We start from the raw sequence: 24394 nt of genomic DNA, 5'->3' as shown, positions 1-24394 counted from the left end.
CCTGTTTGTGGTATCACTTCAATAAATATTTGCAAGAACAGAATTATTTATCGAAATGGTTAACTTTTCTTCAGTTTTAAACACACCAATTAATGTGTGCATATACATTTTTTTTTAAATACAATAAAACAGGTCAACGTCTTTTGTACTGTTTAATCAAGGGAATTTTACACTAGTTGGAATGGGAGATGTATGTGCAAGACGCAGTACTCACCGTAGTAGCATGGGGGCGACATTGTCAAAGTGAAACTGACAAGTGTCTCTTTGAAGAAGAGGACGGCATATAGCCCGTTGCTAGGCAACCATGCTGCAAATGAAGACTTGGCTGGGTTAGCCTAGCCAAAACTAGTTAGTGAATGATTTACAAACGCTGTTTTCTTGTCAACATTTGCCGCTCAACAATAGCCCAGGTAATAAATCCGTTCCTCTATTTAGCTGATTGAAACGTTGAGTTGTGATGTATAGTCCTTGTTTGAGCGTTTATTTTTTATGCTACAGTGAAGTTTACAGTACACCTTTAGTACAAGTACCTACCGTTAATAGGACCCATTCTTTCAAGTGCGTAGCTATTTAAAAATTTATCCGGAGTTAAACTCGTGGTCTTTAAAACAAAAATAGTAGGCATGGTACTTTACTCAACGAATTCCTTTTAAAAGTCGTCGACGGCTTAAATTTGTTAAACCGACTGCTTCTTATCAATCACCAGGGTTAAGCAAGATGAGTAGACGTGTACATGACATCACCGACGAAGTATTGCTTATCAAGGTGCTCGTAATATTGATTAAAAGTACCTCGTTACGTAACGAGACTGTCACCTGCATGCCTACTTGCATACTTACCTGATTCCACTGCTATCCATTTCAATTGTTACCAAGTGTAGCAGCACGACGCTTTAATTATAAGTAAGTTATGATTGCACGGTTAGCTGAATTATTTGAATTATTTATTATTTGGTGGTCGTCGCTCATTGGAATGCGTTTGTGTTTGCAGCCATGCCTCCTCCAGAGACCATGTTCTGTTCCCAGCAAATCAAAATCCCGACGGGACTGCCGGAAGTCCTCAAGAACTTCACGAAAGCAGCCATCCGAACTCAGCCCAAAGACTTGCTGGTGTGGTCTGCAGCGTGAGTTCATTTTAGATGCTCTTTAAACTATACTTGATAAGAGCGAGTCCGTGCATGCAACATCACTGCACAAAAAGCCCCTTTTGACCTGTGCATCTCTTAAATTTGCATTGATTGACTTTAATTGGGGACTGGTGGACTGGTTGGCACGTCCGTCTCACAGTTCAGAAGTCGTGGGTTCGATCCCGGGCTCCGGCTACCCCGTGCGGAGTTTGCATGTTCACCTGTGTGGGTTTTCTCCGGGTACTCCGGTTTCCTCCCACATTACAAAAACATGCATGGTAAGTTGATTGGGCTCTCTAAATTGCCCCTAGGTGTGATTGTGAGTGCGGTTGTTTGTTTGTCTCTGTGTCCCTGCGATTGGCTGGCAACCAATTCAGGGTGTCCCCCGCCTACTGCCCGAAGACAGCTGGGATAGGCTCCAGCGCGACCCTTGTGAGGATAAGCGGTATCGATAATGGATGGATGACTTTAATTGGATACCACGAGCTTCTTTGTCACAAATGAAAGACCTAAAAGGAATAATAATGAGTATGTGTAGCCCCACTGGTCTATTACTGACCAATGAAGCTTAGCCATGTTCACAGAAAATAAAATGAGACATATAGTGAAAACAAATAATTGTAATGTGTCCTAGAAAATGGGCTAATTACTAACAATCTACCACACTGTGTGGGATAGGGCAACTCTCTGGAAGCCACCCATTGACATCCGGAACTCTAAACTCAGCATTTAAAAATCAATTCAAATCCCTCACGTACGCTGGAGCGATTAGGGCCGCCGTATGTGCGGCCTTCACACAGCATCAACCGCTCCGATTTAAATGCCTTAAACGTTTATGATATGTATTTGGTTCTATTCTTTCTTTGACACTTATCATTTTAATCATTGTATTAATCACATGTCCATTTTTGACAGCTACTTTGATGCATTGGCAAAGGGAGAGATTCTGCCAGTCAAGGAGAGGCTAGAGATTAATCTTGGCAGCCAGACTAAAGATGCTATGCTGACTCCAGGTCTGCTAAAGACTCTTCACAAACAGGTAGTTTCATATTACTGTACTGCACTGGTAAGCACGTTAGTCTTCACATTTTTAAGAGGGCAAAAAATATCTGTTTTTCTGAGGTTTTAGTTTTGTGTTGAACACTTTTACAGAGTTATTTTTTTTGTGCACCATTCAGGCCATAATGCAGTAAATAACATGCATTATATTTTTCTTCATCAAAATCCGTATTATATTTAAATACGGTGTTACATTTTATTTTTATCCTGAAAACAACTTATTTTGGTTTTGGATAAAAAGAAAAAATCCACATTGCCATGTTTGTTTGGTTTTTTTAGTTTTGTTTTCTCAATATTTCTGTGTCTGTCTCGTCAATGACTATTGTGTCCACCTGTGTGCATTCCACCCCCTAGTGTTAGCCAATCAGCTCCCTCCTACCTTGTGTGTCTCATCCAGGTGTTTCCCGTTGTCTCATCAGTATGCCTGTATTTAAGTTCCTAGTTTTCCTTCAGTCCATGTTGAATCATTGCTGCTATCATTGTCTTGTTTCTCCCAGTGTTGTGTTTTGTTTCCTAGTGTTTCTTTTATTACTTTAAGTTTTTGATTTTTCAGGGCTTTGTCTATGCTGTTTTTTGTTAGTAAATGTTTTGTTCAGTACGCCCTGCTTCTCCTACCTCCCTGAATTTGGGAACCATGACACACATATGGAAATGTATCCTTTTTACTTTGACAGCAATGATAGCTAGATATTCTTTGATTGCATTTTTGAATAATTTTTTCCTTAGAAATAAAATGTGTTTTTTTTCCCCCTAATGGATAATAAATGCTAATGAACCACTAATTGACCCCCTGGCACTCTATAGTTTAAGATGTAGAAACTCATAAGGTGTATGAAAATATGATGGAATAATAGCCTTAAAACTATAGTGGTATCACATGTTATGGTGCTTGTTTATTTTTTTAGTGAATAAGAAGAATTGCTTATGTCAATACTGATGCCGATGGTGTCTCCCAACATAAACAAAACCACATCAGATCATCCTCAGCAAGCAGTTTCTGTAGTCTCAAGTTGCATTTCTGCTGTTAAGATCAGCATATTTATCACGTGTATACCGCATATGTTTCTGCGCCATTCTACAGCTGTCCACTGCGGAAACATGCGGCAGAGAAATGTTGCAGGACAAATGGCTGGCTTTGTGTCTGCCCATGGAACAGTTGGAGAACATGTTGATTCTGGGCAACTTCGGCATGGACATCAGCTGCATGGAGTTTTTTGCGCTGGGCTGCAGTGCTCTGGGAGATGTGAGATTTGTGCATTATACTTTGTTTGAAAAGTGAAACTTGGTGTCATGTAGGGACCTTTTAGCTTTTATTGGAGTCTCTCGACTTTAAAAATGATGACGTTGTTCATCCTGCTTCCATTAAGTTCGTATTTCCGTTTTAAAAAGTGACAGTTCAATTCAATTTCAATATATTGGCACATAAAAAAAAATGTATAGAAAGCTTGGCTTGAAAAGGCCACACTGCAGGGGGAAGAAATAGTGAGGGCACAGTAGCTCATTTAGAGTCATGGAAGGCATTCACAGGCAATGGCCCCGCATGACACCAACACTGAGTGACAGTAAATTTCAAGCTTGGCGAACTTTTGCGAATGATGTGCTCGATGCCCGTTGAACTGGAAAAAGATGAAGTAAATGCTATTCACCACTTTGACCACTCGAGGCCAGTCAAGTTCTGCATTCCCATGCTTTGTGTTTGTTCCAACATCGTGTATTCTGTCTTTTACAAGTCGCTCAAGACCTCCCTCAAGGTCGCCTGTGAGATCCTGACCGAGGACGAGGAGGGCGGTGCCGCAAGGATCCCCTTTGAGATATTTTCATTGCTGTGCAACTACCTGGCTAACCTGGACCCAGAAATGCCGCAGGGCCACATCGATGGCTTCCTCACTAGCCTGGAGCCACAAGTGTAGGTTCATTCAGATTTTTTTTTTTTTGCATGGTGTGTATAACTTCCCGTTGGACTTATCTCAAAATCCATCGGGTCACATGACACAGTGAAAACTCGATGAATGTATGTGCTCCAGCTCACCCGGAACCGTCATGGATGGAAAAACGTTCTACCCTAATAGTGATCGGCCCAAGTATGCTTAGCTGTTGTACAACCTGACAACTGAGAATATTTTCGGCCCGTTTGGTCCAAAAGACACCGCTTCACCTTGGGAGTTGAGCCAAATCCTGAGCGCTCAGATGGTATAGTGAGATAGTGCCCTGACGCGTCACTTTCTCTGTCCCGGGAGCAAGAAGCAGAACGGAATTGTTTTTCCGAGTTTCTACATCAGCAGGAAAGGATGATAAAAAAAAAAGATTCAACAAAATGACAGCGTTTTATTAATGAATTGGCCTAGCGGTGCTCCTTATCTCAAATTGCTCCCAATTACGGGTTCGTCAGGCTTTATTAATCAGTGCTCTGCTTCCCTAAGGTTTGTCCCTAAAAGTCCCTATTTTTTATCTTTTTTATTTTGAAGCATTCAAGACAAGTCAGTATATTTTTTTAAATCATAATAAAACAAATATTCTGTTGAGAACAGATGATTTTTTTTTCTTTTTTTTTACAAGGATCAGTCGAGTTGCTCAAATGTTTTTACATTTTTGGAAACGGTTTAGGAATCTCATCTTGAGTGTAGACCTTGTTGCACAAACACCATTTTTTTTTTTTAAACTGCACATCTGCAGACACATGACAAAAGTGGCAATGTAGTGCCAAATAGAAGACGAGTGAGTGGACACAAAAGGCTTCCTTATGGAGCCCTGGCTGTTGTGCAACATGTTACAGAACAGCGTGATTGAGGCTGTATATATAGCAGAGAAGTTTGACCAGCCACTTTATTGGCCTAAACAGGATTGTTTGACGTTTACACATTTTATGTCCACTGCTTGGACATTTTGTTTCTAAATCTTTGTGACGCATTCTAAAATCAGAATAACTTCCCGAAGGAAATCATTTCAAGTGAATGAATATGTTCCAGGCTCAAATTGTGGCCATCATAAACATTAACTGTCATATAAGTATAAAGAGAAGTTAACCACTGGATAATATACTAAATAAAACCACCAAATGTCCCTTTTTAAACGGGGTGTGTAGACTTTTCCTATGCAATGTATATGTATAAGAATGTAATAGAAGTGTTGGTTTACTTTTCCAAAAAAAAACATTTAATTTTATTATTTTAAAATGTATTTATTTTAAAACTGTTGCAGGAAATTGCAGCACGGTATGATCAAACCTCTTGACTTCATCCATCGGGAGGATATGAACCCACCCAGTGACTCATCGGACTAAAGTTGAGCAAAACAGTGTCATGACTTCTGAGTGTGTAATATGGAAACGCCTGCCACTATATGCTGAATGTCGTTTACTTGAACAAAAAAAAAAAAAAGGTTTAATTTGTGGAACTGTATTAAGTATCTGCAAGCTTACAAGAAGGAACAGCTACAGTGATTAGTAGTTGTCAGTCAAGCACAACCCCTCAAACCACCCGCCCAACCCTCTAATTTTTTTGATGTCCCGATGATGTCATCATCCTGGCATATTAGAAGATTCTCACTACAAACTCATTTTTTCAACAGTTAATCACTAATTTCCATGAATTCAATAACTATTGAGCTGTTGAGATGGGTGTTATCTTTCATTCACACGGAGGTTTGTGTGTTTGCACATGTGCAATAATGCCTGTATTATTCATCCAGCTTTAGGAAGATGTCAAAAATAAATGAAGCTATTTGTATTGGCTACATTTGGGAATTACTTAGACGCACAGGACCAAAGATCATGATAAAATTATAATAAAAACATAATTAAGGGTTATTGCAGGGTTATTAATGAGACTATTGCAGGTGCATAGAACAAACTATTGTAAAGAAAATGGGTTGACCCTTTAAACTCACTCTCATTTAAATAAAACACTTATCTACAAGTGATTTTTGAGCAGAATTTTAACATTCTGGACCGTCATATGAGAGTAACGTATGACATGTTTACCATAGGCAAGGCAGCTTTATATAGCGCATTTCATTCAGATAACTCAATGTGCTTCACAGTAAAAAAAACAAACATTTAAAAGCATTCATAAACCAAAAAAAGTTACAACATTTAAAACCAAACAAAAGAAACAAGTAGTTTGTTTTACTAAAAGAATGTACAGTGCACGGACATGATTTTTTTTTTTTTTTGGGGGGGGGCGTATTATAACAAAGACCTTAATCATAGGTATGGGAAAAAAAACAGTTTTGGATTTAAAAGCATATAGACATTAGCCATTATGCATTTAGCAACATGCTATTTAAATGAATTTAAAGTCAGATTAATTGTATTGCTCGTATTGTACTAAGCAGCTAGACCATTTCCTGTGCCACAATTCAATCTATTTCTGATTACGTGGTTATCCTTGACACTTTTCCTCTTTGCCCTCACTGCTATGCTTCTGTGGTGGCATCAAAAGAAACACAACAAATAGAAGAAAAGGCTTCATGATTTTTTGAACTCCTCATTTTGTTTCACTTTAAAAGCATATTTTTCCCCGAGCATTTTAATGGAACTCCTGAGGCCTTCAACTTTGGATGACTACATGATTCTGAATAAATTATCCAGAGCTATTACTTACATTTACGTACAGTACTGGCGTCCATATATGACAATACATTGTTTACACAAATAGAACTGCTTGTGTCTTTGAGGCTCTTGGTCCCAAAAGAGCTTGTTGTTGTCCCCCATAATTAAACTACAACTTCCCATTTATGGTTTTTTGTAAATGGTCCGTAAAGTACAGTTGTGTTTATCCACAAAAAAGCCACGCGAGACAGCCATCACATTTTACAGCCCTCGAAGGCCCACTGAATCATTGGCCAAATGACTGGGTTGCTTTGATGTACATGAGAAAAATAAGAGTTGAATGTGAAATGGATGGTGTGGCTAAAGTTGTGTTAATTGCTACTTGTGCAGGTCCTACATCGCAGCGTGTATATAAAAACATGTTTTCTTCCATGCACTTTTTTTGCTTTCAATAAACCAGGCAGTGTTTTATGTCACTTTCGAACCGGGGAAGTGAGTATTGTTGATGTGTTTTTTTTTTGTTTGTTTTATGCTTTGTAGAATTCAATTTCATGTGAATCACCTTTCCTTGAAACCTAAAATATACAAATAAAAATATATGCAATCATTGTATTCTGACCCAATCTGTAAACATTTTTTATTTTTATTTTTATCCCCTAATTCAAAATGACATTTTTTAACATAATTTCAAATTGACAGTGTAGAAAATGCATAAACTGATTATCATTTTATACGATAATCAGGTATACTGCAGACATGAAAAAACTCAGTCTTGGTGCTACTGGACCTAAGCGCTGCTTTTGATACGGTTGATCACCAAATTTTATTAAACAGACTTAAAAACCTGGTGGGCATCTCTGGTACTGCTTTTAACTGGTTTCATTCCTATCTCACAGACAGACGGTTCTTTGTAAGCATGGATACTTGTTCCTCCAAAACCCATGAAATTAAATGTGGGGTTCCCCAAGGTTCAATTTTAGGTCCAATACTTTTCTAATCTCTATATGCTTCCCCTTGGGGACGTCATCAGAAGACACAGCATCAGCTTCCACAGCTGTGCTGATGACACAGCTATACATTAGCGTGTCTCCTGACCTATTGATACCCTTTTAAATTGTAATTTATATACTAAGTCGTTAATGGCAGAGAATTTCCTACAGCTCAATCAGTCCTGTAGGTCAGAGAGAGAAACCTTTACCAAAATTACTAGATTTTAAAGCCTCATAATGTGTATAGAACCTGGGCATCATTTTTGACTCTGAGCTCAGTTTTATTCCTCACATTAAAAATTTAACCAATATAGTTTTTTATCTTAACAATATTGCCAGAGCCCACCCGTTTCTCTCTCAGGCTAACACGGAGGTGCTGATGCATGCTTTTATTTCATGTCGTTTAGATTATTGTAACACCCTGCTTTGCTGGCCTCCCCAAAAAGAGTATTTCCTCCATACAAGTACTACAGAATTCAGCCGCACGGGTGCTGGCGAGGACCAGAGGGCGGGAGCACATTACACCAGCTTCAAGTTTGCTGCATTGGCTCCCCGTGTGTTTCAGGATCGATTTTAAGGTACTTTTATTAGTTCATAAATGTCTAAATGGTCTTGACCCATCTTATTTATCTGACTTGCTTTTATCATACCAACACTCGTGGCTACTGAGGTCCTCTGGCACCGGCCTCTTAATTATTCCTAGGGCGAGGACCAAAACACATGGCGAGGCTGCATTCAGCCATTTTGGTCCTCAACTTTGGAATAGCCAACCAGAGGACGTCAGGTCCGCAGAGACTGTTGATATTTTTAAGGGGAGGCTCAAGACATACCTTTTTAGTCTGGCTTTTAAATAATTGCTCTTAATCTCTTACTATTTTTTTTTTATCCAATCTTATTGTTTTTTAGTTAGCATCTTTTATTGCCTTGTCTTTTTAACTTCATTGTCATTGTCTTTTAGCTTCATCCAGGTATTAACTCCAGTGTTTCCTCAAGGGGGGCCTCCGCGCTGGGAGGTGTGGCTGGCCTCCCTGCACTATGTTTAGAGTCTGCCTCGGTTGATGTGGCCCGGGGGTCTCTGTGGTGGTGGTGCTTCCCGTGGCCATGGGCTGTCATTCCTCTCAGCGTGGATGAGCTCCCCTTGGGTACTCTTTCCTCATTTGGTTTCTCTGTGCCTTGCCATGTCTCTTTTTCAGGTTGTATATATGTGTGTGTGTGTGTGTATGTTTGAGTGCCGGTGTGCTTGTGGATATCTGTCTTTGTGTATATTGTGAGGGAGGGAGGGAAGGCAGGAGCTGGTTCTCTTTTTATGTTGTCCTTTGACGGTTTTAGTGTACAGCACTTTTAGTTGCATTTTATGTGTGAAAAGTGCTATATACATACAATTTGATTTGATTTGGTTTTATTCCACACAAGAATACAGATAAATATCTCAACAGTGATGAGTTTTTGGTATCAAACTTGATGAAGAGATACTGCATGTAAATATGGGCTTGCTAACATCCCGTATGACCCACACAACAGCACACCTGCTGGTACCATAGCGATTATGGGCCAGCCACAGGAGACCAATCCCTGCTCTCAGCTGGGGATGGGGGGTGGGGTTCATAGAACAAGGTAGAATATTAATATGCCCACACTGGGGCTGTTATGCACTTGCTTTTTCCACTACAGGAACTGGGAAAAATAAAGGTAATGATGTGGTAGAAATGCATTGTGGGGGATTTTTCCCCCTTATTTTAATCAAGCTTCTCTAGGGCCATACTACATTTATGATGTAACAATTGAATGCATGATTATTATTGTCTGGCTTAGATTTATTTTTTTCTCCTCCTGAGGTTTAGTTTTTATTTAGAATTGCAAAGATTTTTATGGTTGACTTGCGTCTGATTGGCAACGGCCCCATGGTCAGTCACGTGCAACCGATAATAAGGAACTGTATTACGGTACTGCTGTACTACAAATAAATTTTCGTCGCTGACGAAGTAGCGGAACACCAAAACCGAGGATAACCTGTACTTTATGGAGAGAGAGAGAGAACGAGAGAGATTGAGTGAGTGGGGGGGTTGAGGGGGAGAGAGGGCTGTCCCGGGGCCATCTAATCGGATTAGAAGACTGCATGTTCGGTTTGTGTCTCTCTCCCCGCCGTGCATGTCATGTTTGGGTGCAGCGTTTTCAAATGTGTTCTCCACGCTTTCACACGCACACTTGGGAACCGCTCTGGACGTGAAAGACTGAGCTCACTCAAGTGTTGCGTGCACGTGCACTCCGAGTTCTGATGGGCACGCAAAGAACTCATCCGAAAGACTTGACAGCGCGCCACTCGAGGAGTGCATGAGGAAAGTAAAGTTTGATTGGAATCCAGCCCGGAAGAGACGGCCAGTCCTATGCCAGGCAGTACTCGCTCCGGGTTAGATGGTGCTGATCACGGACGACAGGGATGGAGGGCTCGCAGCGTCGCTTCGGGTCAAGCAGCTCCAGCAGCTCAAAGCCGGCGCCGGTATCGCTCAAGTCCACCCGAGCATAGTTGAGGAGGAAGACTATCTTGGCTCGTGTGAGGATGACGAAGAGAGCGAGGAGGATGATTTCGAAGAAGTTGACTTCGAGGACTTGGACGATAGCAGGAGCATCGCGTCCGACGACTCCTTCTACCCTCCTGATGATGCGTTCACGGACTCCGAGCGCTCCCCGTCCCCGCAGAGTCCTGAACCCGTGTCGTTCTTCCGGGCGTGCTGCACCAACAACGCCGCTATAGTCCGGATCATGATACGGCATGGGCTCGACGAGGACGAGGTCAAGCAGACGGACCGGAACAACAGGGTATGGAACCTACGTCACACAACATGCTGGCCACCTCCAGTATTGACATGTCGTCTTGAACAAAAGTATTAAAGGGGTTTTGCCCTTGACTTTAAAGTGCATTGGGGCCACATTTGAGTATAGGCCAGGCAGATGAGATAAAGACAAATACATTAATTAATGAATAAAACGTGTATGTAAAACATGGACAATTTTAATTCATAAAATAATAAGAATAAAATAACAATTATCTCATTGATGCAACAAAATAATCATAAAAATATATAATAAATTATGTATGTACATTTTGTACAATATTCTTTAAAAAATACAACAATTGCCGTTTTTATTTAAAATGTGATATATAATTTACTAACCAATCATGTCATTGTAATTATTTATACACAGTATATATTTAAATATCTTTGTATGAGCAAAAAAAGACTGAGAAAGTTGAGGAATGAGAAAGTTGAGGAATGCTCATCAAACACCTGTTTGGAACATCCCACAGTTGAACAGGCTAATTGGGAGCTGCTGGGCGATGATTGGGTATAAAAGGAGCTTCCCTGATTTATTGTAAATACTAAAATAAAATGCAAAAAAATACTGTATTAACAAAATAAACGCTTTTACATTAAAAACATTTTAAAATTGGGATTTTTTCAAACACTTGGTTAATTGAACATAATACAAATAACTTTCAATACTACAATTTACAATTAAATATTTTATATATTTTACATCCATGCCTTCATTTATTCATTTATTTATTCAACCTCATTTACAAATGGCCTGGCCCATCTGTCTGTGTTTACAATTAAATATGGCCTTGACCGCCCCAAATTGTTCATACATACACACATAGTAGGCTACCCTCAAATGTGTGTCTAACATAATTACAAGGACAGGACTGACACAACCTCACAAATAGATGAAAGTTGCATATAGAACTACTGTCAGTTTTACTTTTATTTGCACGCCCCATCTTACTGACACACTGAGATGAGTTCACTTCGGGCACATGAGATTTTGGAGAGAAATAATTAAGCCTGGGCTTTGTGCAGAGGCTTACGGGACTATTTTAAGGCTTTGCGGGAAGGATACAGTCTGACCTCCATGTAATACTTTACTGTACTTTACTGGTACAGTCTTGCCTAATCAAAACGATAGCGGAAAATCCAACGTTGAACGTAATTAGTTCTGTTTTTTCCCCAAAATTAATAATGTAAAGTGAACAATTTTGTCAGTCGCTAACATAACATCTAACCTCTGGAAATCAAAACTACAATAAAGTAAGCTTGCTTGCCTGAAGATGTCCGTGAAACAAGATTTGAGGGGACAGTGTATTGCCATGCTATTTTATTGCCGATACTGCACTGAGAATAAAATGTAGCAATAAGTTCTATTTCCTGTTCTACGGTTGTCAGGACACTTTTTGTTCTCAGTGAAAACTCCTGTGTGGTGGCATGACCAAAAAAAAACAAAACAAACATACATAAAGCCAAAGAAAAAGCAAAACACTGAGAAATTCATACTTCAGATGCAGTCGGAAGACATCTCACAAGACCTGAATCTGACGTTTTCTGATGTTGCATATGAGTTGAACTCACTTCTGAACTTTTATTTTGGAGTCATTTTTATCCACAACATCTTAATTGAACTCCAAATTGTTCCATTTCTAAAGTTTGAACTACAGGTATTTATCAAGCATAAGCACACAATGTTGACTTGCATGAATATTTAATTACCCTCAATTATATTTTTGTGTATCAATTAAATGTTGCTGTGTGACCCCCAAAAATGATTTATTTTAATGTTTCATGTTTATGATAAGTGCATTAAATAACACTTAGTGTATGTCAATATGCAGGGTGATTGTGTTTATATATTTGACATTAGTCTTTATTAAATAAAGGCAAAACACACATCCCAAATATCACTCCTTGGAGTGTATGCTTGTGTACACTATAAGTATGTTTGTGTATGTCTATGTGTGTTCCTGAATATATATACAGTACAAATATACATAAAGTAAATAGTAGGATAAGCGGGATGTGAGTTGCACAGATGCGTGTGAGATGCGCAGATCCCAGGTATGTATGTGCACGCACAAAATGTAGGTTACAAAGCATCTGTAAAGCTCATCACTGTGTATGTGAGTCCGCGTGTGTGTGTGAATACCCTGACAATGATGTGTGCATCCAAATATAACATGTTGTAACAATGCATTATGTAAGACAAGTAGGCAATTACATCTTCACCACGGACATAGTACAAGCTTAAAGAAAAAAAGAAAGTTGAAGTGTTCTGACCAAACATGACCTTAACTCAAAATGAATCATAAAGATAACACTGTGGGCATAGTACTGTAGTTAGACATGCGATGACTAATGCTGTGATTTTAATTCTCTTAGATCAGGATTAGAGATAGTCAGTATGACCAGTCTTACAATTCCCAATCCAGTAAGGCCTTGGGACGTGAGTAACCAAATTTAACATATATTTATTTAGCCAATGTGAAAATACTTATACTTCATTGCATTTACTCTAGTGACTCTTGAGATGAATTGTACTTGGCCATTTGATGCAACTTTTACTTTTACTTGAGTATCTATGTTGAGAAGAAACATTACTTTCACTCCTTTACTTTGAGCTGCGTTTCATTCACTACTTTTATTTTTATCTATTTAGTGATTTATGTTTGTGCGACTGATGTTTTTCGTTTTTGTTTTGCTGTACATGTGAAACTTCCTGCTTGGGCGCGGATGATTATTGTAATAGTCGATTCATCTGTCAATTATTTTTGGGATTAATTAATAAATCATATTAAAAACAAGCATAACACAGAGCAAGCAATTATTTCAAATTGACGGTACAGAAAATGCACAAAACTATTATGATTCAGTTACTGCTTTGGTTTGTAACCTGCAGTGTTAAGGAAAGGCGGCTGGGGAGGCTATACCGCACACTGTCCGGTTTCTGGTTGGCTGTGAAGTACAAGCTGCGGGTGATCGTTTTTTTTACGATAAGCAATGAAAGGTGTCGCTGTACAATTAATCGAAATTCAATTGCAATTATTACACTCCACTATTACAAAATAGCATAATCGTGAAAAACAATTATTAATATGCATCTATATCCGGCACACTATTTTTGTTTATGCAAGGAAATCATACTTGAATTTATATATTTGCACCTTTTTTTTATTTTATAATAACTAACTTTATACATTTAGTTTGGTCCAAAAGGAACTTACTTACATTTGTTTGTCTTTATATTTTTTACGTTTGAATATTTTCTTGTTTTGTACCAAAAAATGACTGTTTGAATAATCGCGATTTCAATTTTTGCCAAACAATAAAAATGATTCATATTTTTTCATAATCGAGCAGCCCCAATGAAAGGCATATATTTATATAATTTTTAAAAACATTTATTATATTTTTTAATAGTGTTCCCCCTGGCAAAAACTCCACTAGCCGGCAGAATTTTTACATAATTTTTTAAAACCACCATACTTGTGTACTTTGTATATGAGGACATAGTGTCCTTTTAACCCTTTCTGGGAAAGACTGTGTCCCTGACTCAACAGCCTCTCACACACAAACACATACATGCACACACGCGCGCACTCGCACACAAACACACACACAGCATCCATTAAGTTTAAATGAGGCCACTGTTCTCGTTAGCCCCCCGCTCGCCTCCAGTCGACCACATTTTCCAAACAGGGTGAGAGCAGGAGAGTAGAGAAGGAAGGACTAATACAGAATGTTGTTAGATTGTGTGTGATAAATGTTATTGCAGGACATCAGACCAAGCAATATTATTGCAAGTAGCCCAGCTAGTGTGAGTGATTGGAAAAATCAAAGTTGTGCACATGTGATTTGATGTAGCTCCTGACAGGAGTGTTCACACATTCATCATTGACTGGAAATGGCCTCTGGTCTAATCTCTGCACTGTTACATCATTTACTATTTTTTTTAGAATATTTAAATTAAATTGATTTTGAACAATTGAATTTGGAAAAAGAAAAAGATTGAATGATGAGAGAGATTTTGACATCATTTTAATTAATCAGGACTTTGATTGTTGTATATTAGTCATAGATAAAGTACATAATTACAACTCTCTTCCTGTGAGAGAGAAAGATAAGATATTCTATTTCTGGCAATGGATATTCCCCAGATTATTCGGTTTGCTAATAATAACATGACCAAAATTCTTTTGCCTGATATGCTGCACAACATAACCAAAAATTCTGCAACACAGATAAGAAGCAGTTGATAGAAACAGTAGTGAGACAACCTGCAAAACCAAAATATACAAACATTTTTAAATAACAATTTTAATCTTTGTTCTGTTCTTAGAATTTGAAATAGAATGTACAGTGTTCTCAAGTGATATCATCCCGTCATTCGGGAAGTGGGTAAACTGGAGGTAAACCCAGGATTCGCCCATAAGGACAATCGAGCCAACTAGGGTGGGATAACTCCACTTTTAACGTTTTTAAGTTAAGTGCACAAATGAATAGAGACAAAGCACATTTTTCAAATGCATTTTGGTCAAAATCAATGTTAGTTCCAATTCAAACAAAAAAGGGGAAGTCTGTTACTGCACTCAGCACTTTTCCTGATTCATCGGTGCAACAAGTGTCATTTCCAAGATGGCCACGCCCATGAAACTGGACCTCACCTCCTACAAAAACGTCTCCGAAAGTGAGGTTCAGAGAAATTTAGAAGATTTCACTGCATCTGTGTATTAATGTGAGTGAAAGCTATTTATCATCTGTAATGAAATATTGCTAGACAGACATTTGTTAAAAGTCAAATCTGAGGAAAACCACAATTTCCATTAAAACAAATATCCAGAAGAAGTAATCATTGCCATATAAATCACCAAAATATGCCCCCCCCACCCCCAGCAGCCATCAAATTATAAATCACTCTCTTGCAAAATATCATAAATTGAGTTCTCAGTGGCTCATGTTTTTGAAAAGAAGGAGGACGCCTGAGCACTTGCAACTTCACACAGGAAGGCCAAAGCTAAGATTTGAACCCCAAAACTCTAAACCATGAGGAAGACATGCGAACCATCATTTACATGCAATGTAAAAAGGATTTGATGTTCTGAGCAAGTATACATCATTATTCTTTATAATACCATACTATTAAAGCTTCACAAAACAACAACAGCCCATATAAAACATCTTCCTTTACAAAGATGTTGTCTTCTTAAAGGCAACGTTTTCTCGTCTTGAATTCCATAACCTTTCACATTGTGGCCTGGGCGTAAATATGAAAGCAAGTTGGAATTACGTTAACTTTTTGGGATATGATCTGAGCATAGCGGGGTTAAACAAGGTCGGCAGGGATTCAACGAATTGGAACACAGGAGATTAAAATCAGGGAGGACATAGAACGTCCATCATCATAAAATAATGAAAGTCTTCAAACTGCTTTTGTATGCCTTCCTTTGTATTTGGCCCACATGAAAAAGCACACATGCTGTAAGTAATCGTCACCGTTTCTGTTGGAGGAGGAGCTGACTGGACCAGAGCCATGCAGTTAAAGCGAACTTTTTCCAGACAATCCACCAATTATTCCCGACAAACATTCCCCCTTTGTCTCCTCGGGGCTCCCAGGCCTGACGACACTAATGTGATTACATGCACTCGGCTGACAGCCTGGCTTGTTTTAATAGTTGTGTTTGTTTTACATCATGTCCATTACGCATGGGCTATAAATTCTATCTTAAGTAGCCTGCACTGAGGGAAATACCAAATACTCGGATGGTGGTGATTTTACAAAGTATTTTGTGCAAGTGCAAATATAGAGAGTATTGAATTTGATGGGGGTGTTTTTCAGGAGATTATTCAGGTTGTTGCTACAATACCAAACACTCTTGTGCATTTGTATCAAATACGTTATCCAAAATATATTTTTGTGAAACTTGATTGTTAAAGTTCACAATTTTTTAAATATTTATATACCGTATATATTTTCATTTTCAAGCCTCTACATGAAATATTTTTGTAGTTCCGGGGCTTGAATTACAATTAGGAGGAACAATTGACTTTTAAACTGTCATTCAATATTAGTGGTGGTAAAAATAAATATAGAGCAGATTAGTTTGACTATTTAAGCATGTCGTGTTTAGAAAAAACATTGTAATATCAGTATGGACACAAGATGAACATAATACATAGAGCACAAAATCTTAAAAACGAGTTTGTACAAGCACTTACTGAAAGTGCTTGCCATTGCCATGGCAACAATGGTCAGGTACTATTTCATTCTTAATACCGTAACACCATTTTAAGGTCCAAACTACATATAGTTGCTTACATTTTAGCTGTTTAAATCAGTGTTTGTCTTGCATCGCTGAGTAACCAAATTAGGATTGAAGACTGAATTTGGGGATTTTCTTTCAATTTGTACCAATCAGAGGAGTGATTTTGCCTCACAGACACTCAGTATGTGTTCCTGTGAGTGAGTGAGTGTGAGAGAGAAAAGATGACCAAATATACACCCATATACAGAACAACACAGTTGCATTGAGTCAGGCAGGGCATCCCCCAGTGATAGGGAATTGTGATATTCGAGGAATGATGTAAAATGTAAACGATGGAAGAGATTCAAAGAAATAACATGTTGGTATTTCCTAATTATTGTGAGAAATAATCCATAAGATCAATTTCTTCACCTTAAATGAATGGCATTAATTATTCATGATAACTAGGGTTGCCACTAACAAATCTTTTTAAAGTTGATTATCCTTTCGGTTATTCCATAATTGCCCTGCACCTCGTTTCAAGGCAGACGTTTTTTGTCAACTGATTTTTGTGGTCAAATTAGCTGATTCGCTGATGCTCCAATAACAACTAATAACAACTGATTCTGGTAAATGTAAAAAGAGCAAATTTGTTATTTCATAATGAATAATATGTATATTTAGAAAATACGGTTATTGTGATGATAAATTTAACTATTATAGTTATTGTATCATTTAAATACTGTATCCAGTAAACATGATAGATACCAAAAATAGATGAATTATAGTCATGATATGGTTAAATCCCAATATAAATCAAGTATACAAAACAGAGCTAAAAGTGTGACCCTGTGAAAAGTAACTTTCTACACGCCCATCATCAACCTTGTTTGTGTTGGCTTGTGACTGCCAGAAAAGTACCCAACTTTCACTTTTACTTTCAGCTGAATTTTCCAGGGTCATCACTGTGGCAAACATGAGCTCCCACTCCCACACAGAGCGACATTCACACATACGCACACAAACACAAACTCCTTTTCTGGCCCGCAACATCAGACGGCGACTCTTGCTTATTTTTCCGCTGAGTTCAACATGTCTCGGTTTGCAGTGAAAACATGTCATATTAATTCACAAAGGTCCATGTCTGCTAGCGCTGCTCTGCTTGGATTTTGCATCTTTCAGGGTCCAAAATGGCAGCATACATTTTTGTGCGTTTCTCTAATTTAATGCCTTCGCTTTTGTGTTGTCTCAGACCGGGCTGCTGGTGGCTTGTTACCAAGGTTATGTTGACGTTGTCATAGCGCTGTCTCAGTGTCCGAATCTGGACGCTAACTGGCAGGACAGCGAGGGGAACACGGCCCTCATCACCGCAGCACAGGCAGGTAAGTCGCTCAAACTTGCCCTCTATCCTTCCTGTCATTTTTACCTAAAACGCTCGCATGGCTAATCCGTTCAAGCTAACTCAATCAACAATCAAAAATATGTTGAAAATATGCGTATCTGATGGAAATGTGTAACCTTTGCAGCAGCATATAAAGTAGTTATATGGATGTTAGGCTTGGTGTGGACCAACTATTTTCCTTGAATATTTTCACTGGACCCTTGTCGACGTAATAGGACCATTATTGATGGATTGACTTTGTCTTGGAAATCTTTGGTGTTTTTGCGAGTGTCCGACTTAAAGATGAAGTCAACGCAAACCGTTTTTTTAAAGAATATGTTCTATGCAAGACCACTAGTTGAAACAGTGCATTCTGATAAATATTGCGTTTGTGGAATAAGTGTTAATCCACTCGTTTTTAGCCATCTCTGGAGGCGGCCATTTTGTCCTCTGTCGACTGAAAATGACATCACAACTGCTCACAACGACTAATCACGGCTCAGATTTAGAAAACAGGTCAGCCGTGATTGGTCGTTGTGATGTCATTTTCAGTCGACAGAAGACAAAATGGTTGCCACCAGAGATGGCTAAAAACGAGTGGATTAACACGTATTCCACAAACGCAAAACTAATCAAAAATATGTTTGGGTTGACTTCCACTTTAAGTGCTCGCTGAGCCTGCATATATGATTGCATCTTAAAATGGGATCAGGGGCGGAGCCATGGGTAGGCCTGGGTGTGCACAAGCCACCCAGTGAGACTCATGAAAAAAATATATACTTTAAAATTTTTAGTCAATTATTAAATTATTTTTGAATATGTGTTTGGTTGTTTTTTTTTCTTTTATTGAAGATTAAAAATGGTATTATTGCGGTTGTCTAAGGTAGATCTGAACTTCATATTATTCAGCCAGGCAAGTTTCCAGCTAGTGACGTAAATCCCCCCGTCAAACAACTGTCCCGTATGCAGGACGCTTGAACGTTATTAACAAAGTGATGCAAAACGCTAACTGGATTTGTTCTCTTTGTGTCTGTCTTTTCTTTAGGTCACATTACAATCACCAACTACCTGCTCAACTACTACTCAGGCTTGGACATCGAGAGGAGAAACTGCCACGGCTTCACTGCTCTCATGAAAGCTGCCATGCAGGGCCGCGTTGAATGTGTGCGCTCGCTCATGATGGCGGGTGAGAAGAATGTCCGTACGTCAAGTCCGATTTGTTCGGAGTACCATTGAATTTTCAATTGGGGGCTCAAGAACTCAAAATATTTGAAAATTCTATACAATGAGGAAGTTTGAAAAAATGATAGATTCTGCCTCTGAATGCTAAAAACGGTAGTCAGCACAAATGGCAGACTTGCAAATGTTCAGTCTAGACATGTGCAAACACACAGTTTGTAATCAAAGTAGCACAATGGCCCCTTCGTCTTGTTCCTCTCAGGAGCCACTCTAAATGCACGGGACTGTGGCCGCCAAATGACCGCCAGGGAGTGGGCCTTGTTCACTGGCCGCTATGAAACTGCCTGGGTGATGGCCCGACTGATGGAACGATCCACTCCGGATCAAATATGTGATGCTTACAGGTAAAAATCTTGGTCTTGCCGATTGGTTGAGTTGAAGGGCAGCAACAACATTACAGCAGAGTTACTTTCTCAGTCTAGAATGGCCCCCCCTGGCATCAATGGTGGCCAAAGCTCGGGAACCCCGAGGCTGTCTGAAGCGCTTGACCGACACGGTGCGCGACATCTTCAACATTGCCAACATCACCAACCCCGAGGACGCCGGAGTCATCGACCACCTGGTATCCGTGACGACGGCCATCAGGAGCCCATTTATCGCCGTTACTTGTCATACGGTGAGTGGCCGGAAAATCGCTCCCTCTTTCCTAGTTCGAACGAGGAAAATTTATAATGTATTGTACTGCATACTAGTTGCCTGTTCGAAGGTAAACTTATGCGAGTATGAACACATTTTATCTTGTTTATAACAACAATTTTCACCTTCAACAATCACCAGGCATGATGTAGGAATGCACTTTTTTTTTTTTCATATTTTCGCGTCTTATCACTCACATCACAATACTTTGGCGTTGGCTGGCAACCAAACATTTGTACTAACAAAACCAGCAAATGAAAAACTGTGAGGACAGCAGTAACTAAAGCTTTCATAGGCCACCTGATGATGGATTATTAACGAAGGAGTCAACGCAAACATATTTTTTTCAAGAATATGTTCTATGTAAGCTCACCAGTTGAAACAGAGCACTCTGATATGTATTGCGTTTGTGGAATAAGTGTTAATCCACTCGTTTTCAGCCATCTCTGGGGGCGGCCATTTTGTCTTCTGTCAACTGAAAATGACATCACAACTACTCACAAGGACCAATCACGGCTCAGATTCACAAAACAGTTCAGCCGTGATTGGTCGTTGTAAGCAGTTGTGATGTCATTTTCGGTCGACAGAAGACAAAATGGCCGCCCCCGGAGATGGCTAAAAACGAGTGCATTTTGCTGCTTAACTTACATTCCACAAACGCAAAATTAATCAGAATGCCGTGTTTTAACTAGTGGGCCTGCTGGGAACATATTCGTGAAAAAAAAAAGTTTGGGTTGACTTCCACTTTAAGCCGCTGTGCAAGCTAGTTCATTGTGCCGCTCAGAACCGGGTATGTCGATACCGTTATAAACTGAGAGCCCCCTGTATTAGGCAGAGGTGGGCATTCCGTCAGACTGACGGACACCCGTTTTGATGACGATTGACAAATGACGGGACACCTTTTAAAAAAGACTGATGAATGACGGAAGGGGGTCCTTATCCGTTAGTGTAATCGTCATCTGTACGACCGTTAGTCCGTCAACGGCCGTTTTCTGACATTTTTTTTGGAGGGGCGGGGGTTCGTCTGAAGGACCAACGGACTTCTGGCGGACTAACTGACGATTACAGATGGTTACCCAGGCCACTGACGGATGACGAATAACAGACCCGCAAAATTTCGTCAAATGCACACCTCTGGTATTAGGTATTTAGCTTCAGGAAAGCTGTGACAATCACACTTGTATTTTAGGTGTGTCCTGACAGCCCCCCAAGTGTGGGCAAACGCCGCTACGCAGTTCCCGAGATCCTCTGTCATCAGCGGGCCAAAGAGTTCAGCGCCATCAATCCGGAGAGGGTGGACACCCACCTCAAGCTTTTCCAGAACTCGCGGGTCACTTTAGTGCCCAAGCCCTCACCCGACCGACGGGCCAGCCTCCAGACGCAGAGCACGGCGCCTCGGGCCAGGAGCTCCAGCCTGGGAATGTTTTCGTATAACAGAACGGAGCTACGGAGGGCCAGCCTGCTGCCTCTGCACATGCTGCTCAGGAGGAGCAGCGTCAGGCCGGGATTCACCATCCCCAAGGTGAGGGTGTCCAAGGCCCCCGCGCCCACTTATGAGCCTGAAAAGATCCGCAGGAAAAGCAGCGCCAAGGATGGAGGTAGACACCTGCTGCAGATCCCTAAGTGGCGATATAAGGAGCTCAAAGAGGAGAGGAGGAAAGCCGAGGAGGCTGAGAGGAGGAGGCTGGAGGCATCAACCAAGAGACACCTCACTGTTGCGACCAGGAAGTAGTCTTTTTATGCACACTAAACCAAAATCAGATCATGGGTTGAACATTATTTGACTCAGGGTGACTCGACTTACCAGCAGTATTTCAATAACACAAGAAAATGTTGATTTGTCTCATTAAATGAACTTTGAGTGGATGCAAAGAGGAATATAAGATTGCTGCCAGCTTTAGAAGTTCTCACGCCATTTGCAATGTCACGTATGAATTACCCAGGGGATATTATACTTGAAAGTGTTTTTAGCTTTAACTTATTTTTCATATTTATTGCTTTTAAAAGCAGCCCTAATGGCCAAGCCTGTATTTTGTTACATTTTTTTTTCAATTTTTCACACCAGCATTTTTGTAGTTTTTCCACTGTAATTAAGGAGGGGAAAAAACACAGTAATACAAAGTTCATTAACTTTGTCCAAAAAATTGTACAAAACCAAAATTATATTTGTACTCGACTATTTTCCAGCATGACAACAAACACAGGCGGCAAATCTCACTGTAACATATTCCACAGACAGCCGACATGGTGTGCTGAAAATACTGTATTTTGTAATAAAGAAATGCTTTTTGCTATCATTTCAAAGCTGTTGTTAATGATATCACATCATATTGCCATTCAGAATTCACAAATTTGCCTGTTTTAAACTTTTTGGGGGGAAATTATCCCCCATTATTTGCTGAAAAACTCACCTATTTGCTGTTATTGTGTTCAGGCCATGCCCTGCGATTGGCTGGCAACCAATTCAGGGTGTCCCCCGCCTACTGCCCAAAGACAGCTGGGATAGGCTCCAGCACGCCCGCGACCCTTGTGAGGATAAGCGGTATGGATAATGAATGAATGAATGAATGTTCAGGCCATCTGGTGGCATCTTGGTGCTAAGGAAACAATTTCAGGTCAGTTGAGGAGCTTCATTTAGACAATAGTAGTCCTTTGCTGATATCTTGTGGCATCCATAGTGACCTACAAATTCTAATGAGAGGGTATATCAATTACTTGTTGATTTTTTCTATTTACTGCATGCTTCTCGGTGGCAAACCCCACGATAGCAGGAATTTGCAGTATTATCGAATGTTTCCATGACGACGACTCATCGGCTATACACAGCCTGTAAACATGCATTTAGATGCTTTATGCTTTACCGCCCAAAGTCTGCTCGGTTAGACCACAGCTCATCCGTGACCCTAATAAGGACAAGCACTATAATAAATGGATGGATTATTAGAAATTGAAATTCTAATTACGTTTTTTTTTTTTTTTTACTCTATCTTGATTTGTGTCCCAAGTCTTAAGGCCAAGAGAGATTTGTGGAGCGTTATTGTGATGTCGCACGCCGGATGAGTTGAAAAGCTCAAATGTTTACATAAAAAAACAGTGGTCTCTCACATTATCTCATAAGGGTGCATGGTGTTATAGGGCACGGACTACTGAAATGAAATAAACAATTGTGCTTACAGTGACTGTGCATGTGTTAATTATGGGAGTGAAAATATGTAGTTTCATTTATCTTATCTTTCTTTTCATATTTAGTGGGAAAAAAAGCCTTAGGGATTTCATCCTTGAACTCAGAGTTTGAAACGGCTACGGCAACACTAAAATGGAAGCAATAATTCCAGTTCTAAAAATAGTCTGCTGTCATTTTGGAAATAGTAATGCGATGACTTGAAATATTTAGACCATTAGTCAAGAACTTTATTTACTGTATGTATATTATAGTAACATTATTAACACACGGTTTATTTTGCATTATTTTCATTATATATATATATATATATATATATATATATATATATATATATATATATATATATATATATATATACACTTCGATTGGATTCAACTCAATTTCATTTACTTTGCACCATTTCACAACAGAGGTTATTTGAAGGACTCCTCACACTTTAAGAGACCAACAGAACCCTGCATGAGCAAGATCTTGGCGACCATTGTACAGCACTGTATATGGTACATGACTGTACATTATTCCAATATGTGGTCAAGACAATCGTATTAACACTGAACGCATGACTTAATATTTAGGTCATGAGTGTTGCTGAACCAGCTGTTGGCTTCCAGTGTAATTTGAGATTATGACATACTACAGGCGTGTTACTCCTCCCCTCCCCCTCTTCTATATGACCCAAATCCCTCATGAATTCAGATACAGAAGGCTACAATTAAAAAAAAAAAATGGAAGCAGCACAGTGGAAGGAAACTGATATGATAGCTATTACAGTATGTGATCATGTGATGTTAGACGAGAGCGTGGGGATTTAAAACAGCATGACCTCATTCTGGATCAGCACTTTCAGGAGTCGCTGAGTGGGTGTTTTGGGTGGAAACCTTAATTGCAGCCTCCTGCTGGTTGCTTGTGGAAAAGGACATGCAAGAATACAAATTTAATGAGCCACATGAATGAATGTTATTGAATTTATTTACAGCTATGCAGTTGAGCCCCATATAGTACTTTTAGTATTGCTTGTAAACATTTGGCGCCAAATTATTTTTGTCTGACAGCATGTGAGTGACTATCAGGTTTGTGCAATGCATTTTTTCACAGGCATGTATAAAATGTTTTTTTTTTTTTGTCTTTCTTTAAGCAATTTAGCAAAACATAATGGCTAAC

At 39.5% G+C, this 24394-nt stretch overlaps 2 protein-coding genes across 4 annotated transcripts; both read left to right on the top strand.

Annotated features, from left to right (window-relative positions):
* Nucleotides 1–267: 267 nt before the first annotated feature.
* Nucleotides 268–7346, top strand: ropn1l (rhophilin associated tail protein 1-like). 3 transcript variants are annotated; one of them, XM_086021082.1, is made up of 6 exons: nucleotides 268–410; nucleotides 991–1123; nucleotides 2042–2165; nucleotides 3267–3428; nucleotides 3916–4091; nucleotides 5384–7346. In XM_086021082.1, exons 2-6 carry the CDS (start codon nucleotides 993–995, stop codon nucleotides 5463–5465), a joined length of 675 nt encoding a protein of 224 aa, XP_085877208.1. In that variant the 5' UTR covers nucleotides 268–410; nucleotides 991–992; the 3' UTR covers nucleotides 5466–7346. The 3 variants fall into 3 exon arrangements, with proteins under 3 accessions (XP_085877208.1, XP_085877209.1, XP_085877210.1); XM_086021083.1 differs by lacking the exon at nucleotides 268–410 and adding an exon at nucleotides 666–902; XM_086021084.1 differs by lacking the exons at nucleotides 268–410; nucleotides 991–1123 and adding an exon at nucleotides 1146–1404.
* A 2036-nt stretch (nucleotides 7347–9382) lies between these two features.
* Nucleotides 9383–23228, top strand: ankrd33ba (ankyrin repeat domain 33ba). Its single transcript, XM_086021467.1, has 6 exons — nucleotides 9383–10540; nucleotides 18046–18175; nucleotides 19220–19360; nucleotides 19616–19757; nucleotides 19831–20029; nucleotides 21239–23228. Exons 1-6 carry the CDS (start codon nucleotides 10136–10138, stop codon nucleotides 21779–21781), a joined length of 1560 nt encoding a protein of 519 aa, XP_085877593.1. The 5' UTR covers nucleotides 9383–10135; the 3' UTR covers nucleotides 21782–23228.
* The last annotated feature ends 1166 nt before the right edge of the window (nucleotides 23229–24394 follow it).

Source organism: Filicampus tigris, chromosome 21 (assembly GCF_054856515.1).
Source record: "Filicampus tigris isolate MCC_2025a chromosome 21, RoL_Ftig_1.0, whole genome shotgun sequence".
In the NCBI taxonomy this organism is placed as follows: Eukaryota; Metazoa; Chordata; class Actinopteri; order Syngnathiformes; family Syngnathidae; genus Filicampus; species Filicampus tigris.
The sequence above is the reverse complement of the archived record's forward strand: the minus strand, read 5'-3'. Positions and strand labels throughout refer to the sequence as shown.

Excerpts from the sequence above, each read along its gene's own strand:
- ropn1l (XM_086021082.1), top strand. The coding sequence starts at position 993 with ATGCCTCCTCCAGAGACCATGTTCTGTTCCCAGCAAATCAAAATCCCG. Across the intron at positions 1,124-2,041 it reads TTGCTGGTGTGGTCTGCAGC|CTACTTTGATGCATTGGCAA; the intron begins GTGAGTTCATTT and ends CATTTTTGACAG. Across the intron at positions 2,166-3,266 it reads TAAAGACTCTTCACAAACAG|CTGTCCACTGCGGAAACATG; the intron begins GTAGTTTCATAT and ends GCCATTCTACAG.
- ankrd33ba (XM_086021467.1), top strand. The coding sequence starts at position 10,136 with ATGGTGCTGATCACGGACGACAGGGATGGAGGGCTCGCAGCGTCGCTT. Across the intron at positions 19,758-19,830 it reads CAAATATGTGATGCTTACAG|TCTAGAATGGCCCCCCCTGG; the intron begins GTAAAAATCTTG and ends TTACTTTCTCAG. Across the intron at positions 20,030-21,238 it reads TCGCCGTTACTTGTCATACG|GTGTGTCCTGACAGCCCCCC; the intron begins GTGAGTGGCCGG and ends CTTGTATTTTAG.